This window comes from Stegastes partitus, unplaced genomic scaffold (assembly GCF_000690725.1).
Source record: "Stegastes partitus isolate 25-593 unplaced genomic scaffold, Stegastes_partitus-1.0.2 Scaffold2467, whole genome shotgun sequence".
NCBI classification, from domain to species: Eukaryota; Metazoa; Chordata; class Actinopteri; family Pomacentridae; genus Stegastes; species Stegastes partitus.
In genome coordinates this window covers 26,146-45,537 of record NW_007580198.1, presented here as the reverse complement: position 1 = coordinate 45,537, position 19,392 = coordinate 26,146, and the positions used below count along the sequence as shown (strand labels likewise).

Here is a 19,392-nt window from a genome sequence, read left to right as displayed (position 1 = left end):
TAAAGTTTAAATTTTCCAGTTATATAACACACAGTGAGCGGAGTTGGGTCCAGCTCTGTGTTGACAGAGTGCTGACTCACCACTGTTTAGGATGTGTAGTTTGTACTTTGCTCTGTGTTTGCTCATCACCTATTGTGGGTGGGGAAGTTTAAAACCAACAGAGAAAAACTCAGGCAAATAAGACAAAGCAACAGCATCTCAAGGCCTCTCGTTAAGCTCCAAACACAAGTCACAGCTTGGTATGTAGATATTATTATATGTTATTATCCTTTTACCAGGTTTATAGCGTCACATTGTGGTTCTACTGATGGCTAACACTGGGTTTAGAAATCACTGACACACAATAAAAACAGCTCTTTAAATAAATATTTTATTTGAAAATAAATACATTTTCTTAAAATAGAATCAATAACATTACAAAAGCTTTGGGGGACGTAAGAAGGGAGGAGGAGGGTGGGTGGGGAGGGTGGGGTTACCCAAATGAATGATGTGTAATTTGGAACAAGGAGTACAATCTCACACGTTTATCTACCATCGTAAGACAAGTTCCCACAAAGTGTTGTACTGTACATTCTCAGCTGCTTTGTGGGAAAGTGGTGGCATCCCTCACGCTTGCTTTAACATGCAGTCTACTTGGTCTTAAAGCTTCAGGCCCTGCACCCAAAAACATCAGTATACTGTATCTACACACTTGTTTGTAAAAATGTAGGATATAATCTCTTGTCAACACATCAAAATCAGTCACCGATTTACATTTAAATCTGACAATGTTTTTTCAAAAGTACCTTAAATGTGTCTAGATCAACTTCACCTCTAGTCTACAGTACAAAGATACGATACACAAGAAGGCTGCGCTTATTGATATAGCATAATCAGAGGCCACTGTCTCACTAAGGCCAGAAGTTTGTTTTTTCATTTGAACTGTGAGGTTGTGAGTTTGTCTGGCTGCAGTTTTGCCAGGCAGAAAGTGCAACAGAGCAGGAACTTGCGCTGGCACTTTTTCTGCCTTTACAACAGCGTTTCAATGCCCATTGTTTGACTGGAGAGCGTGGAGATGGCAGATCTCCAGAGAAAGACAAGGACAGCAGCACAGTTGTATTGGAACAGATTAACACAGTGCACCAGCATGGCCCTGACCCCTCTGACAGCTCCACAAATAGCAATACAAGTGCAGGAACTTCTCACTCAGCCAGCCTGCAGCGGCAAAGCAGCAACCTTGACAAAAATCTAATTACCAACTGAGCTAAAAAAAAAAAAAGAAAGAAAGAAAGAAAAAAAAGAAAAGAAAACAAGCGTCACAGAACATGTCCGTTTTATAATTATTGAGTCACTGGAGAATGTGCAAGCCGACCTCAATTAAGACAAGCGTGTGAGAACATGTAATTTAAATCTAATCAGTAGAAAAGCAGCAGAGTAAGCTAATCTATGGCGAAAACAACAACTTTGCTGCTCGCTCGCTTTTCGAGCCTAATGAAATCAATGCCACAGGTAGTGGCAGCTTTAAATAATGATTAAACTAAGTGCTGCCAGGGAGTGCTGTGTCCACACATTGTGTCCACACGCCAAAGTCTATCTCCCCACACAGCCTTCTGCCAGCTTCAGCATACCGGGGCCATGGTTTTAGGTAGGAGGATGCCATTCGATGGGATTTAAATGCCTCACTGCACAGACATACACAAATAACACAGATGCAAAGTCGGCAATCACACACTGTTTTCTTTTTTAAACAACTCTGATCTAGAAAAAGAAAAAAGAAAAGTCACACCTTCGTTCTGTGACCAGCGTCTCATGGCTGCCTTTTTTTTTTTTGGCTTGTCTTCAGTCTTGCAACAAGCCGCCTTTATGCTCTTTCTTGACCCCCTTTCTAACTATTCTTGCACTTCTACTAAGCAGTAACCCAGGATTTGTTTGCAATGATCACATGAATGTCTGACATGGAATAGTGAGACTGTAGATAAAAGCTCTGTGCTACTTTGCCAGTGATTCAGTCTCAGTTAATTAGAAGGAATCAGATGTGATACATTTAGTGATAGCAGATTTTATCAGTCGGGTAAATGACACTGAAAGCTAAATAATCGAAGTGGCACCTTTCACCTAAACAGTCTAAGATAAGCCCATCATGTCAGCCAGGAATGCTGCACAACCTCCTGCTCTTCAAGCAAATGTCAACTTTAGTAGGAAGTCAATTTTTGAAGAGCCAGCCTTCAATAAGCACAAAAAACATTCTCTGCTCCCCAAATCCCTTCATCCTTGTATAAACAAATTCAGAGGACTAGGTTTTAGAAATTTGTAAGATGCCTGCTACTAGTTGAAGGTGTCATCGGAGATAAAATACATTTAGAGATGCCACAGAATCTAGCAGACGCAGATGGACAGTCTTTTCAGGTTGCCTTCCCCCATTGTGTTTGTTAAATTTACAATTATCCAAAAGCCTTGGCACTGTAGGCACATGTGCTGTGGGCCAGATGGGTACAGACAGAGCCCGCTGCATCAGGATGCCTCAATTTGGCCAAAGGCGACAGATCTTACTGGCACCAACTCAAAGACGAGAAACCTGGTGCTTTTTCTGCGTTTTTGCTCATTACAATTCTTCATCAACTCACAGGCAGGTCAGTGTGAACGCGTACTAGACACTGTCATATACACAGACACAGAAACACCCAAACAGAACAGAGAGATTGTCTCCTCTCGCTGTGCTACTGTGGCCGCTCAGTCACTCTTTGGGGTGTCCAGTCCAAACAAACCAAACCAGCTTCTGGTTGCTTCGCTCAACAGCTCACCGTGCTCGGTTGCTGTTTGCACACAAAGTCCGATATGAAGTCAAACTCGTTCTGTCCCAGGAAGAGCTCGGGCAGCTCCTGAACACGATCCAAACCAAACTCCAGCACCAGTGAAGTAAGAACCTCCTCATCAATCAGATCCATGTCCATGCCGTTTAGTCCCAAAGGACCACCAATGTGCTGCATGCTCGAAAGCTGGGCCGGGCCTACTCGGTACTGAGCGCCGTTGGGTAGATGGTGGCCGTTGGCTGAGCCCAGCGGGTGTCCATGGTACTGAGTGTTGAGTTTCTGCAGGTGCATGCTGGCCATGAGCTGCTGGGAGGTGAGGTTACCAGGATGGTACTGCTGCGGATGACCACCCTGCTGCTGCTGCTGCTGCTGAGGGTGCATGTGGTGGTGCTGCTGCTGCGGGCCCTGACCGTTGTACATCATGTTTCCAGACATCATTTGGTGGTGGTGATTGGCCATGGGAGCTCCGTTCACAGGGCCACCCATGCCACCAGGTCCCACCATGCCCTGCCTCTGTCTCATGGCAGCCTCCATGTTGTTCTGAGGGTTCCTGCCATAGTGCATCACCTGGCCGTTGGGCAGACTGCGCAGGCCGGGCTGCCCGTTGTGCTGTGGAGGTCCGGTCATGCCCATCCTGAAGCCGTGGGTCATGGGCATCATCATGTGTTCAGCCATGGCTGCTTGGTCACCCTGATGAACACAATTGTTGACATATAACCAACATTAGACTTTTAATACAACCCGTAGTAATTACAGAATAAATAAAGTACAGAAGCCCTCCATCACGTTACATGTAAAGTTACATTTTACTGAACTACTCAATCAGTGTAAAGTTTTAAAAAACGATCTCTTAGACAGAAGTGAGAGAACGTCTTATGTTTTCTTTCACACATGCATAAACTCCATGTGGGTCCTTGACAGCACTGTTTCTGGATGTGCACCTCTTTCAGCTGTTGAATGGTAAATTAAATGTGCTGCTGAACAGAGCAAACACAGAGAGAGGTGTGCCTACAGTGGGAACGCAAGACCTGGTGCTCACCAGGGAATTGTTGTCAACTTTCTTCCATGGAAAGTAGCTGAGGTTTGTCCATAAAGTCGCTAAATTTATAGCCTGTTTTTTGCTTTTTGAAACTCCAAGATGGTAAATGTCCAGTTTTGTTGTTGTTGTGTGTTTTTTGTTTTAAATTGAAGTAACCTGTAAATGATTCCATTTTAGGCATGACTGAAAAACAGAAATTTGAATAAATCCAATGAATCTGGCCGATCACCCAGTCTGACCCTGGGGATGACATCAGAATTGTCTGGCTTGGGTATAAAACTGCTTACAAGAAGTTCACATTACAATCAGGAGGTGTTGGGTTTGAGAGATGTGGCAGTTTAGGTCACTTCATGCTCAACATACATTTTGTCATCCACTCATGTCTGTGAGGGTCATTCTGCGAACATCCACGTGCTGCCCAAAATGTGAGACCGTCTGCACTGCAAGCATGTGGACTGTGTGTGAGCCATCAAACCAAACGCTGCTTAAACCTAATGCTTGTTGTCAGGAGAAACTGTCTGAGGACATTCTGCGTAATAACACATTACAAAGGCATGGCAGTGTTGGAACTGAGGTAGCTGCTGCCAGACTTTAGAGGTGTTGTGGTGTGTACATGCTTTCCATCGACAGAGCCCATACATAGTAGGAAGCTCTCCAGAAACCCTGTGCTCTGTCCATCCACTGTGCTTCATCTCAGAAGGAATCATGTTGTCAATGTGCTATAGTCCAATTTGCAAGAAGCTGTTAAATTATCAAAAAAGGGTCCAGCTATGACCAGCCCTGAGTGTTGTTCTCTGTTCAACATGAGGGCAAAGCAACCATCTGATGCCTTTTCTACTATCACTGAAAGTCCACTTTCAAAGGCTTCATGAAAACATGAATTACCTTCATAAGGTGGTTGGGTCCTAATTCTATGTTCACATCATGTTGGAAGTATCAGCATTGAAGTCATAACGAGGACTACTGCGATCATCTATGATATGTCGACATGGAGGAAAAAACATCACATGTACGTCTGACATCAGCCAGCAGTTTTGAAGGTAATTAAACACGTAAACTTGATAGATTATAGCGCTGCATTAAACAAGCTCAGTACTGTGCAGCAAATCAGCCGTCACTCAGACACACACTTTGTTTTATTGCGCTGCTGATTAGTCGTCATACTGATGCTGATCGACATCTTTTTATTTATTTCTGTGTATGTTTATTGGCTAAGACAGACGGACTCTCCAGTGATCACTGAGAAGCAGCAGCACCAGAAAACAGGCAGCTGCACACGATGACAACACAGCACAACAAAAGCACCTCTGTTCAGCTGGATTGTGGGAAATGTAGGATTCTGTGTTTTGGCCGAAAAGTCAGGTTATCTCAGTGTCTTCTATGTCAGCGGAGACCATTCTTAGTTTAGTCTGTTTTGTCAGAGACTTCAGGTTTTACAGAATTAATGACGTGTCCAAACAAACACTAAAAACACCTTTATTTCACTGTGCTCATACGACTCCTCTCTCAGCAGTTTCTATTTCTTTATTTGAATTCTTACAGTCACAGAATTATTATAAGATATTGTTTTTATTTTTTTTATTTTTTAACATCTCAAAACCTCCAAGATGTCCCCATCAGTGAACTACCAGTGGATATCCCTCTGACGAGGGAGGGCAGCAATACCCTTGCAGCCAAAAGGACGCAGAGGAATGCTTCTCCAGACCACACACACCTATTCCCCCATTATCAATACACAACACACTGCCTCTGCCTTCACACAGCCGCTACACAAAGATCTCCTCCTCAAGCCAAACGGATCCTCGCTCACTGAATCTGTCATTTACTGCCAACGTGATTGGCTTGTTCAATTTGATGAGATTGTTTTTGAAATGGGATGATCAGGGGAACAGAGCCAGCCCTGAAATGACTGATTGAAGCAAAGCAAACCCATCTCAGCCCAGAACCCACGGTGCTGGTGCTCCTGGCTGCTCCTGGTGATCCAGCCCGTTTAGTGCTGATAGAACAGGACACGGTCCTCAACAGACCCAGATCCTCAGAATACTGAGCTGTTACCTAATTACAGCCCGTCTGTCTGTCTGTCTGTCTGTCTGTCTGTCTGTGGAGCTCCTCTGCAGATCTGGATTATCATTCAGCCAAATCACACTTTGTAAATAGTCGATGACTGCTGCTCTTATTACATGAAACGTCTTTTTCCTTCAGTCATCGGGGGACTGGTGGATTTATTCGATACCACAAAAGCCCTGAACAACAAATAACCACTAAACGAGGTGAGAGAGGAGCGAACGGAACCGAACCAGATCAGGCTTCTGTTAGAATATAATGAGAAGTAAGGAAACAGTCAGCAGGACAAAGGGGGAAGTGTTGCCTCTCTACCTGCTTTAAGAGTCACACAAGACGACACCTACCCGATGCAGAATGTAGAATCCGTTCGGACAAGTTGGGTCGGTGCCGGGCTCGTTCCTCCAGCTGATGCTCCGGCTACATGCAGCCCTGCGGCGGATTCAAACTCTGTGGCGTCTCGGTAGTCAGAGGAGTTTGTTTTCTGGGTCAACTCCGGGATTATATACATCTATAAAGCACACAGAGAGCGAGAGAGAGCGAGAGAGAGAGGGAGGAGGAGCCAGCGTCCTCTCCGTCTCCTTTGTTGCCATTGGTCCTCCCCCTTAATCACTGTGCAAAGAAACATCCACTAACTGCCTCCACTGATCGGCGGAGCGACGCAGAGCCGCCGCGCCGCGCCGCGCTGCGTCCTGCGTCCTGCGTCCTGCCGCCCGCCTTCATCAGCCCACACTCTGATTAGTAATGATCCTCACTCTCTTAACTGAAAGCTTTCTGTTTAAAGAGCAGCGGGGAAGGGCTTTCAGGCTGAATGCGCAGCAGAAACACCTGAAGCTGTGGGAACATTTGTGCAACGTGTTCTACACAACTGCCCTGGAATAGATCAATATAGCCAAGTAATAATAATAATAGTGATAATAATCGTGTTCCTCTTCCCTTGTGGATGTGAGTCCTTTGGCAGTTTTTGTGAAGTCTACTGTGACTAACTTGGGCTTTAAGATGGACAATGATTTTGAGCTGGATCACCAAATTAAAGTCGAGTTTCTTTCACCTCAGGCAGCTTGCAAAGGTGAAGCCTTTTCTCTCACACCAGCAGTCCATGCCTTCATTACCTCTGGGCTGGCTGGATTATTGCGATGCACTTTATTTTGGAGTTGGCCGGTCCTCTCTTGCACGTCTCCAGTTAGTCCAGAAGGCTGCCGCCCCTCTGCTAGCTGCAGCACATCACAGCCGTCCTGGCCTCCCTCCATTGGCTGCCTGTGCATTTTAGGGTCCATTTTAAGATTCTTTTATTTGTTTTTAAATCTTTAAATGACCTCACCTTGCCCGACCTCTCTGAGCTTCTTCACCCCTACGCTCTGCACGGTACCTCCGGTCATTTGATCAGCTGCTCCTTTAGGTACCGAGGTCCAACAACGCTCAGTTCTCTGTTGCTGCTCCTACAATGTGTACCCTTTGCACATCAGGCCGGCCTCCTCACTGTCTACTGTTAAAACCAATCTTAAAACCCACTTTTATTCACTGGCTTCTAACCCAGCATGAGGCCTCGCTCTGTTTGAGCTGTTTTTATTTATTCTATGCTGTTTTTATTGTTGGTTTGTTTTGTTGTTTTTATGACCTTTGGTGACCTGAGATGTCTTTGCTCAGAAAGACGACGAGGTGGATCCATTACTACAAGTTAAAGACATCGGTGGATGTCAAGAACAACACTTACCAACTGATACGACCCAATCATGAAGCCAACGTGGGTGTCTGTCCACAGATCTCACCTGAGGCACAAGAGAACGTAGGGAAGTTGTGATAACTTCATACACGTATACCTGATAGTAAAGTCAGTAACTTGGTCTTAACAAATAAATGATGGACACAAAGTCATTTGATCTACAGTTGATATAAAAACAACTATTGGAGCAGCTTTGCCATGAGAACCCCAGAGTATAAAGTATAGATTTATTGTGACTGTGCATGTATACAAATTACTATACATGAACACTCACACTGACTGGAAGAAACAACTGCCAGTAAACACAATCCATGCCGAAACACACCCTTCACAAATGATCAGCTAAAACCACTCAGTAGAATATAAATGTTATTCTTAGGAAACAGTGTTGTGCAAGCTCAGTGGCAGCCAAGGCCAAAATGTGATGACACATCTTAATTCCCTCCACATGAAACTTCACACTGACGGAAGTGTACCATTGAAAAAACCCAACTTTACACTAGAAATCCTGGTTATGTCCTGGTGATTTTCACAGAAATTACAATTTGCAATGACACAGGCCAGCTGCTGTAATATAACGTGTTTTCTATGGAACCACACAGTTTATTTGCATGACATGCTGCTATTTCCTATTTTTCACAACACCAGTGAATATGTTTCTTGTCTAATTGGGAACGAGCAGCAACCTCCGGGGCTGAGAAATTAAGCTGATGAGGACATGCCAAATACTGCAGTTCCTCTCATGTCCACTCAAGGCTGGCTCCAAAATTCTTTCAGATCCTTGTGTTCAAACATCCAACTTTACAGCAGAACTAAACATGTTTACAATCTGGTGCAAAAACAGTTTTGGCTTCTGGAGCTAATTCTCCCATTCATCAACCCCATTTCCCAGTGTTCATAGAACTCACATGTTTATTTTTGTTAAGGCTTAAAGTTGAACATAATTAAGAGCGTGGCTTCTTTGAGATGAGTACCGTCACAGGACAGTCCATGACCCAGAGACATCTGCATGGCCTGTCACTTCCACCCTCTACCTCGGCTCTTTTTTTGAATTAGCGGAGAGTTAGGAGGAGTTGCTGACCAGATGGAGACGACCTGAGCCACCACACTGAGCTTCTTAACTGATCCTCAGGATACCCATGTGTGACATCCATCAGTGATTCGTCCATTATTGCTGCCATGTTCTTTAGTTCATACTCTGGGATACACTTTATAACTTTTGACAGGAAAAATAGCATTCACACACCCATGCTCAGCTCTGTATACTCAGTAGTTTACTGCTACATCCCTGTTTATTCTGGTGTGACCAGTAACTGGTCACTATGCTTCCATATACTGTAGCTACGTGCAGCTACACAGACTTGAAGAAAATGTTTTGAAATTACATAAAAATGTAAAAACTAGTTTATTTATGGAACACAGTTAAACAACACCAGCATGATTAGCATTTTGTTTATTTCTGATGAAACTGCTCCAACAATGGCACGGACTGAGGAAAGCGTTGTGGTCCAGTAATTATGCTCCTGAAAGCCGTCCATGATTGTGAGTGGCCCTTGCCTGGTTGTCACTCAGTACATTTGCATAAAGTTGAGCCTTGCAGGCCACTGTAGCAGCAGGTTCCATTCACAATGGAGCTACCTGTTGCTGCTCCAGACTTTAATGGGAAGTATACCGGTGGCACATTACTCTTTTATACCGTCTTGGGGTAATGTCCCATTCATATCATATTGACATTCCCACTTTTTTTTAACATTTAAAATGCATTCACATCTGCATCCTAATGGTGGTTATAACCATGAAAATCTGATTTCTGTGAAAGTTACAAAATATTGGATACTGTATGAAAGCCTGAAATGACCCTGAAATGTCAGACACACATGTTCGCTGCAGACATGTCTTCAGTCTTTTAATCATTCCAAATGTGTTGTAAGTTATGGTGCACTGCAGTACACACAACATACTCTGAAATCATACAATGACAGTTACAGCAACATGGCATTTGAGTGTTGGATTTTTTTTCCTGATGTGGGTGTTGCTTTTTCCTGCATAATTCAAAAATAGCCTATTTTAAATAGGTCCCAAGCTTAGGAGGTTTATAGCGGCCTGTATTCCAAGTTACCCAGATTCAATATATTAAATGATCGTACGACATTTCAGGTGAACCCGAGTCAACACACGAGCTAATTAGCACCATGCAATTTCACTTCCACAGTTGTGGTGCCTGAAGAATAAAAACAATAAAATATGTCCTTGCAGATTTATTTAAGTAGCTCATTTCACATAAACAAACGTGAAAACAGCCACAATCTTCTTATTTATCATAAATGTCATAAACAGACTGTCTAATGAATGTGGCACACATACGGCTCAATGAATTCAGTGGCAGTTTTCCTCGCCGTAGGGCACACAGAAACACATTTTACTTTACCTAAGAGGCAATTTATTCCAGTGACCTTTTTACAAATCTGTTTGGCGGTGCTCTCTCTCTCTGTCTGTCTGGATGAGGGTCGGTTGCAGAGCTGCAGCTGGAGCTCTGGTCTGTTGTGATTACCTCATGTGTGGCTCCGTCCTACTGCTGACCAAAGTTGCCTTTTGCAAAAACTGCATTAATCATGTTGTGACAATACATAAAGCCCTTATTGGAATAAGCATAGAAAGGACAGACAGTCAGTGTGACTGGATGTGGATGTGGGGGGAGGGGGAGGGAGATGGGGACACGAGAACAGGGAACAAGAAGCAGTGAGTAACATGAAACCTGCACGTATACAGCTCGGGGTGGTGGTGGTGGGGTGGTGGGGACGAGCAGGACTGATGGAAAGAAAGGGAGCCAAAATGGCAGAGAGAAAGTGGATTCATGTTGCTGTTGTCTTTGTTCTAGCAGTTGCACATAAGCAAATGAGCTGCAATCCAACCTCCTACCTTTGCATAGAATCTGTGGTCATTACATAATGTTGCGCAGCATCCCAAGACACAATCATCCTCTCCTGATAGCACGGGCTGACTCAAGACTGCAACAGATTAGTATGTTGGATCACTGAGTCATGGTATAGACGGGAGTGGGGCTACATGAGCAGTGATCAATAACAGAGAGTAGCTGTTTCATTGGGTAACTGTCAGAACACATTTCCTGTCTTCCTCTGAGCAGCGAGTAATTCTCAGAGAAGCAGACATGGTCAAATAAGCAGAGCAGTCTGAAGGGGTGTCACATGATTACATGCAGCCATGTCTAACTGCACTTGACAGTGTTCAGCAAAGCAGCATAGAGATGAGTGATGTGTTGTCCTTTGGTCTGAAGGAAAAGACATCTTATCCCTGAATCATTATGCTAAAGCCAGTCTCTGTGTTTCCTTTACATTAACCTTAATCTGAAGCCTGCAGTGGAGGAAGGTACCCATTTAGACCACTTTTAAAATCCCCCTCACTATATTTTTCTCTTTCTTTTTTGTGTGAATTTTCCATTTCAGTGACGGGGTTTTCCTTTCTGGAAGACCGGCGTGGGGTCAACTTTAACATATGACTTTTGCCAACTCAGCTACGTCATTATATGATATGAACTCATCACAAGTTTTGTACATATAATGTTAGTCTAAAAATAGAAGTTACTACAACTGTTAGAAATCTAATGAAGTATGACAATAATTCCCTGTGGAATGTGTTAGAACATAAAAACCTTTATATTGCACAGTACTTGACTAAATGTACTTTATTCCATCACAGCAAATCTGAACCCTGAAAAACCACAAATGCAGCTGTTTGTCAGAATAAACAACATAAGCCTGACCAAAGCTATGTACTGCTGACAACAACAGCTTCTTGTAAATAAATGGAGGAGGCTATGGCTGCTCATCAAAACACAGCATCTTCCCAAAGAAACTAAACACAATGGTCAAGTGAATGAAGCACTAGAAAGAGGCTGGAAGTCTGGTTGACTTTCGGGGCCCAAAAATAGGACACATTCCTCTGCAGCAGAGGGTGTGTGTGTATGTCAACAGGAATACATACCAAGCTCCTGCTGAGGGGGCTTGACTCTCTGCACACAGGGAGGCCGGCCAAAACAAAAGGAGTGACTGGTGTGAGCTGGCTCCAGAGCAGGGTGGAGGCAGCCTGATCTCAATGGTGCTGCAAAGAACAAGATATCATGTCTTAAACACAAAGGATAAGCCACATCTTACCGTGTAGCTGTGACATTGTGATGGAGAAAGACAGTATATACATAAGTTGTTATAATTGGAATTCACTTTCAAACTTTCATGTCAAGAAAGATGAAATATAACTGAAGTCGAGGCAAACATAAAGCAGAATTCATTTACTTATTTTGTTTGTTTGTTTGTTTGTTTGTTTTTTGGCATTTTTGGATAAAAATTCTGAAACCGTGAACAGAATGCTTGAATCCAACGTGTGTTTTCAGACCACAGGTAATGATTTTAGTCTCACAACTCACTTTCTCTAAAGAAATTCAAAAAAAACACGATTTCAAAAATGTCTTTCTTTCACTGAGAAAAGTTTCTGAGGCGTAGAAGACAACACGAGCACTACGCTCAGTTAAAAGTTTACAACCAAGTCTTTCCTTCAAAAGTGTTACAAACAGGATAAATATGAATGAAAAAACACATTTCAAGTCACTTTCACTGAAGAAGTTCACCATGACTGGCTAAAACAATCACAGAGGAGTCATGACGTCAGCAGACAGACTCGCCTCCTGACTCGCCTCCTGACTCGTCTGCTTCCAGGATGTGTCTCATGCACAGTTTGAAGCATCTCATTAGAAAAACGTAATAAACGGTTAAATTTGAAAAGACTTTCCCAGTTGTTGCAAAAACAGGTTTTGTGCTTTATTTAGGTGTTAGACTGTTTAAAAAAAATTGTAAATATGCTACATGTGGCTAAAATTAGCAGTTCAACAGGGTGAAAACAAAAACAGTTGTTTTCCAACTGCAAGAAATCCTTGAAGAAGAAGAAATCAACAAAACTTTGGTTGTCTATCAGAGAAAAATGGAGAGATGTTGAGAGAGTTGTAACGCTTTAATGTCAGCTGGCTGATTGACTGATATGCTGTTTGGAAATGAAGACAGCAGCAAAATCACTTTATGGCAAAGAATTTTTGGTCATTTCGATTAATTTTTTAAAATACAATACTTAAAAATACATTCTGAAGACATGGGTAGTTTCCTTTTTCTGTGATTTTGTGCTTCTGCAGCTGAGAAAGCCTCTTCAAAGAATGAAACACATTTCTTTTTTTTCTTTTTTTTTGGTGCATCTTGTTCAGTAAGAAGTAATTTCAAACTGCATGTATTACATCATATCACCAGTGAGCACAACTGACAATGTTAGCATGATACGTTGAAGGTGTTCACTTCCGTGTTGAGTCTCTGACAATAGCAGAGGCCTCCTCTCTTCTGTCCTCCCCCGTCTTGTACTACGCTGTGTAGGGAGGGGCGTCCCACCTGCTGCTCCAGGTAGCAGGAACAGGAGCATATGTTGTTTTATTAGTCTGTGCTTGAGTGTGTGTAACCACGTCCGTTCATGCATTTGTGCTCGAGGTGCTGTTTCTGGGCTAATGTGTGTGTTTGCGTGGGGGGAAGGGGGCCTTGCTCTCAGATTCCTGGGTCTCTTGGTGTGAGCTGTGTTGTGCTCCAGCAGTTCCATTTGGCCAACATCACCCCCGTTCCACACCCCTCCAACCCCCATCAGGCAACCTTTACAAGTCCTGCCTGCCAGGATCAGGTCTGATCCTGTTAACTCTTTGCTTTTTACCTCCTGACACTCTGAGGCTGCAGATAAACACGAGGAGGTCGGAGCTAATATAAGCAACTGGCAGTAACACAGTGTAACTGAACACAAAGCTGCAACAGGAAAGTGATGTAATCGTGGTTATTCTCTTATGAGTTCCCGTTTCAGAGTGACACCCAAAAAAAAAAAAAAAACTCCATCTCAAGCTTTTTTTTCTCTTTTTTCTTTCTTTCTTTCTTTCTTTCTTTCTTTCTTTCTTTTTTAGATCAGATACTGCTAAATAATTGTCATACTTATGGTTAATTAACTTTGTTTTTCTGAAGTTTTCTCATTTGTCTCTATAATGTTATGAACCTGCTGCTTGTAGCTTTAAAGTCTCACAGTTGAATCAATGTCTTCAAACTCAAACTGTGTTGAATTTTCAGTTGTGAGGTGCATCCTCAGCCAATCTACTGTCGTCTGTGTGAGAGGAACTTTTAAAGCCAGTCTTGTTTGGGATGTGGTGTCATGATTAAGAGCCCTGAACTCAGGTTAAGACTTTAAATATCTCAGCAGCTTAGATAGCAACACCTAGTAGAAGATACAAGAACACTGAGGCTGTCTAGTTGCCAGTGATGTCCAGCCCGTCATTTTATGTATATATATATATATATATATATCTCACAGTGATGAGTGTGATATCTGTCTGCAGTAGTGAATCAAAGGGGGCAATAGACAATGTCGAGGGTTTTAAGGGTGGTCTGAGGAGCATGACCACACAAGATATCCCCGATATCCAGAGTGGATTGTACGGTGGACTGTTTTTTCTGCTCTCATAGGGAAAGCAGGCGCTGTTGTGGTGTGACACTAGAGTTTGAATCTTTACTTTGTGAGAGAGATGCTCCACATGAGTTTTGTTGGAATGTCTGTTATCGCACCAGATTCTCAGATATGCTGAGTTTATCAATTGGATCACTGACGTATGTATAGGATTGGGGACACCAATGGTTTGTACTCTTGTTTCTTAGTTTTTATGGAGTTTATAACAAGCTTTCAGAACAAGCTTTAAAAAAGCTTCTTCATTGAAATCAATTCAGGAGAAGCCTTGGATTGCACTGCTGATGACATGCAAGATGGTTTCATCAAAATGAATATTATACATTATTTACATCGTAGAATAAAAAAGCAGTGGATCTAAAACGCAAACTTGAGGAACACCTTTGTCAATCATTTGGGGACATGATTTGTAATCCTCAGCAAACACAGTTTGAACTCTGTGTCTACTTCTATATTTTTCACATCCGTGAGTTTGCGAGGATCTGCTAGGATCTGTGTGACATGTGGGAACATCTGTGTACACTCCTATAGTCAGAATCTAAAAAGAGACTCCATGTTTATCTACTGCATCTGTACGGAAACCTTAGAAAGTTTTAGAATAACTATAAGTGTCTTAAGAGTTCACAGGTATCCCCGTGTGCATCTGTAATATAGTTTAACCAGAAAGTAATGATAACCTGTTAAAGTAGAAATGTCCTTTACAGAAAGCAGCTTATTTACTAACATGTTGTAGCCATCAATACCAAAAGCCTTTTACAGACCATGACTTCAATAGCAAGGACCTCTGTTGGTGCATAGGATGACCAGACTTTCTTGATTTTCATCAGAGCTCATGACAGTCGGGTGAGATTATCAAAGCAACAGAGGAAAGAGGAAAAACGTTTTCTAAACGTTTCACTGTTTCACGACGCAGACGACACGACATTTAAAGAAGTGAAACGTGTGAAAATATGCAACAGGAAAGGAGCTGATGTTGCAAACGGCAGCTTGCCATTTGCAAATATGATGAAACATGTAGTCTATTCCCGAAAAGCAGTTGGTCATCAAATGGATAATGACAGAAACATTAATTTCCAAGTTACGATCTCAAAGCCCATATCTTAGTCATGTAGGAGGCTATTTCAATGCATGCAATACAGACTTCAAACAGGAAACTGATGCATTACTCTGTCAGGAAACTTTTCTTGTGGGCTAAGAACCTTGTTGCCTCAGAGGACCTGTACCTGGGATTCAATTAGCAGAGCCAGTGGCTATATATATGACTGTTTTACTACCAAAACGTTCCTGCACAGGGAGTACTTTCCCAAAATACAGGAATTTGACAAAGGTGTGTCTGGAAAAAAAAAAAGGTCGATTTATAATGATTTAATGGTGCCAAATGAAAAAATGTCCAAGAGAACTGACGTTGCTTTCCGATACATCAATTGACTGACTTGCTTCATCTTCTCAGGGCTTTAGACCACAATAGAAACACAGATAACAAAGGGCTGAAAAAACCTTTGAATTCCTTGGAAACATGGGTTTGTAGAACAGTGTTTGGCCTAATCCCCCTGAAACTAAAATCTGTAAAAAAGAAAGAAAGAAGAAGAAAAAAAAAATACTCCTGAGCAAGAAGCCAGCATCTAAAGACAAGCCGGCTCATGTATCACCTCATAGGTTAAGTCAGATTTATTGAACATCCATCCTGCCAATCACATTCAAGCCATCAGATTCAAATAAAAGGGAAAGAAAGTCAGTTGAAGAAACCAACATGTTTATGAGGAAAGGGCTTCTGAAGCTGTCACTAAATATGAGGTCAGAAACTATTCTGCATAAGTTCAGTTGGACTGAAGCCCACCAGAGCGCCAGAGCTCAGCTTCATCTGCTTCAGTATCACAGCATCACCAACTCACGTCTCTCACAACTCTGAAGAAGACTCTGCTGTGAACCGAGCAAACAAATGCAGAATGTGTCCTTTTCTTTGACTTTATTAAACAGCTTCGTTTAACACAGCAGCAACATACACACAGTCTGCAAACTTCATGCACGTGTCTGAGCAGAGGTAGCTTCATTAATGATTTACATCTTCTGACAGCCACGGTGACTGTATGAAGCATTATGAACCTAAATGCTGTTCTGCACAGCAAACAGCTGCGTTGTACAGATTCACAGTTCTTATGGGGAAAGCATTGTGAACAAAGCTGCTATGCTAAGAATGAATCCTTAAAATAAAAAAAATCAGCTAAAGTCTAGTTTTTATAGTTTCCTCTCGACAAACACAATATTTTTTTCCCCAAATGTATTTAGTGGATTTTTACAGAGTTTAACAGCAAGATTTCAGTTGTGCTGCTAATATGCAGCATGTCACTTGTCAATTAACTTAAATGAATAAAAATGAGGCAGTAGACTGTTGGTCAATGAAAACACAGTTTATTATGCTGAGGCTGGTTGGACCAGAACAAAGACGCCCATTTTAGACGTGACAGAAACATCAGTGTTTCCTGAACATCAGTTAAATGTTGATAATAATAACACACACACACACAAACATTTGATTGCTTGTAAGATTCACACACCTTTGTGCTCTTTGTAAAACCTCGGTTCTCACTGAACAGAGGAACCTGGCTTCCTGTTCACCTGTAAGCACGCTGACTATATGAGAGCTGGTTTGTACGAATGCCATTTTTTCATGTAAATCTGGCTTCACAAGTCTTCACATAGTGGCTGAAAAATACTGAAAGAAGTCGAACAACTGCCTCTGTATTGTTAACATGCATGAAAGCCATCAAACGCAAAAGTGGAACGTTATAGTAACAGATTTAGGGCCGATGGTGAATGTGATGTGACTGCAACACCAGGAATGACAGTTCTTCTACCATCAGAGATCAAAACTGTTCCTCTCCTGTCTCTAAGTGTGCTGCTTCCACAAAGAGGCAATTAGTTGTTTGGGAGGGAACAGGTAGCCGAGGCCCTGGGCCACAGCACTGGATGGAAATTGTCCATTTTCATGTATTTTTCTGTGTGGATTAAACGCTTCGTGTTAATTATCGAAGTGAGAGTTGGTGATTTTTGTACTTTGAGAGGAATCCTCTGACCTGTTCCCTTGGTTTCCTCTTTATGTTGAGCTAACTGCCTTCAGACTCAGCTCTGTATTTAACAGACAGACATCAAAGTGGTTTCAAGCTGGTGATCTCAGGATCCTACTGAAAGCAAACACAGTGTTTCCCACAACGTCTAACCATTTTTTAAAAGATTTCCCCAAACTAAAGGCTGATTTAGTCCAAACGTAATCACCCCATGAGCACAGCCGTAGCCGTCCACAACAGTCCTGTGGGACATTTAGAAAAATGACCTATTTAGTCGTTTTGGTGTGGAAGGACTTGTTGAAAATGATTACGTTCCTCCTGGAACTGTCTTCAGTTGTATTTAGAAAAATAGGTTTTTAACTCAGATAAGTGCTTCGACTCCGTTGACAATGCGGCAGCCTTTACTGTTTACTGATTCTTTTGGATGACTATTCAAATCTATTCTAGGACACAACCCATATCTGATACCAATATGAGCTGACAGCAAGGTCGAACAGACCTTGCTGTCAGCATCAGAGTTAGGATAAAAGATGTCACATTTGTTTTTGTACCTATACCAAGCTTCTCCTACACATTCAAAACAGAACAAAACTAAATCTTTGGGTAGAAGAATCTGAAAGTTTTGACTGATTTGAGACATCAGCACACATACCAATCATGTTTGTCTCTTAGTGGATCACACTGGATTGGGTTGTGCTCCATGCTGCGGGTCGCTCAGCCAAACCGCCAAACTGCAAAATGAATGATTTATTTATTTTCATGGCAATGCTGACAAACTCCAAATTCAGCTTTCAAATGCAATTAGCATGTCTCTGGGTCACAAGGATGTTACAGGATATAATCATCTAAGTGAAACGTAAGATGAAAAACTCAAAGCTCAGGCACATTTTTCAATTCTTTTCTGGATGTATAGGACCGATATAAAGGCCTGATCACACCAGAAAGACGTGATTGCTGAACATTAATTGTTAGAAGCCCAGTGACACAGTAGCTTTGCTCATCGGGCTACCTGCTGGATTCCTGCTGAGCTACCTTCTGTTTACTGCTCTTGGCATTTCATTCAGTATTTTATGTCATTTCATTTTGTAAAATGTTGAGAAAAAAAAAATCTCGTTGACGTAAAAATGTTCATGTTAGAAATGTTCAGTCAGCGACTTTTAAACAACAACTTTAAATTTACATTCCTGTAAAAGTGAACTACGTTCTTATTCATGTTTTGAGTGAAACATCGTTTTGTTTTGAAACAAACCTGTTTTTTGCTAAAAGGTAAGAATGCGATGTGGTGGGAAGGGCTTCTGCTGAAAGATCAACAAAGTCCAGATCAGTCGGTAGGAGGGGAGGATGGAGGGACAAGTCAGCAACAGGAACTTCACCAAAGAGACTGTGACCAACATTGTCTGACTTAAGGCAAATTCAGGCTTCCCGCTTAGACATGTCCACAGGGGTAAGTGTAACGTAAGCTTTTCAATCTACCCAGGTCATGGAGGTCCATGTGGACCCCTCTATGGAGGCCTGTGAACACGGGGCCTGTCTGCACTGCAAGAATGCCGACTGTATGTACCAGAAACACAAATAGTGCACCTACATCATTTATTCATGAAAACAGCTGCTGTTAAAGCGAACTTTTGAAGAGCTTTAATTCGTACATGTGTTCCAGTGACGGTTCCCACAGTAGGAAGTTCTCCAGAAACCACGTCTGCACAGGAAAGGAAACATTTCTTTTTTTTTTAAAAAAGAAGATATTTTTGGCATTTTAAGATAGGACAGAGAGAGACAGAAAGGACAGTGGTGGGAGAAGAATGAGGGAAGGACCTGCAGCAAAGCGAGACTTGAACCCACAACCGCTGCATCAGGGACTGTAGCCTCTATACGTGGGACACCAGCTCAACCAGGTGAGCTACAGGTGCACTCAGGTGAACGGAGGTGTTTCTCAACATGTTTGCAGCGCCTCCTCCCATTTCCTTGGTTACCAGGGGGACAAGTCTAGCCTCATCTGGTATGTGATTGGCTGGTTGAAAAAGAGCGACACAAACCAGTTAAAAAATGACAAAGATATGTTGACGAGAGCCGATTTGTGATACATGACAAACAGAGATTGCATCTGCAATCTGGGAGAAAACACATTTCCCTCGAAACCCAATTGGCAACGCAGTTTAGTTGTATAGCGAT

The 19,392-nt window shown here is 42.3% G+C and overlaps 1 protein-coding gene across 1 annotated transcript; it reads right to left on the bottom strand.

The window, feature by feature from the left end:
- Positions 1-354: 354 nt before the first annotated feature.
- Positions 355-6,318, bottom strand: LOC103375101 (cbp/p300-interacting transactivator 3-like). Its single transcript, XM_008305305.1, has 2 exons — positions 6,237-6,318; positions 355-3,479 (listed from the first exon to the last, which is right to left on the bottom strand). Exon 2 carries the CDS (start codon positions 3,462-3,464, stop codon positions 2,769-2,771), a length of 696 nt encoding a protein of 231 aa, XP_008303527.1. The 5' UTR covers positions 3,465-3,479; positions 6,237-6,318; the 3' UTR covers positions 355-2,768.
- Positions 6,319-19,392: the final 13,074 nt, after the last annotated feature.

Bases quoted from the DNA above. Each gene is read 5' to 3' on its own strand.
- LOC103375101 (XM_008305305.1), bottom strand. From the start codon at position 3,464: ATGGCTGAACACATGATGATGCCCATGACCCACGGCTTCAGGATGGGC.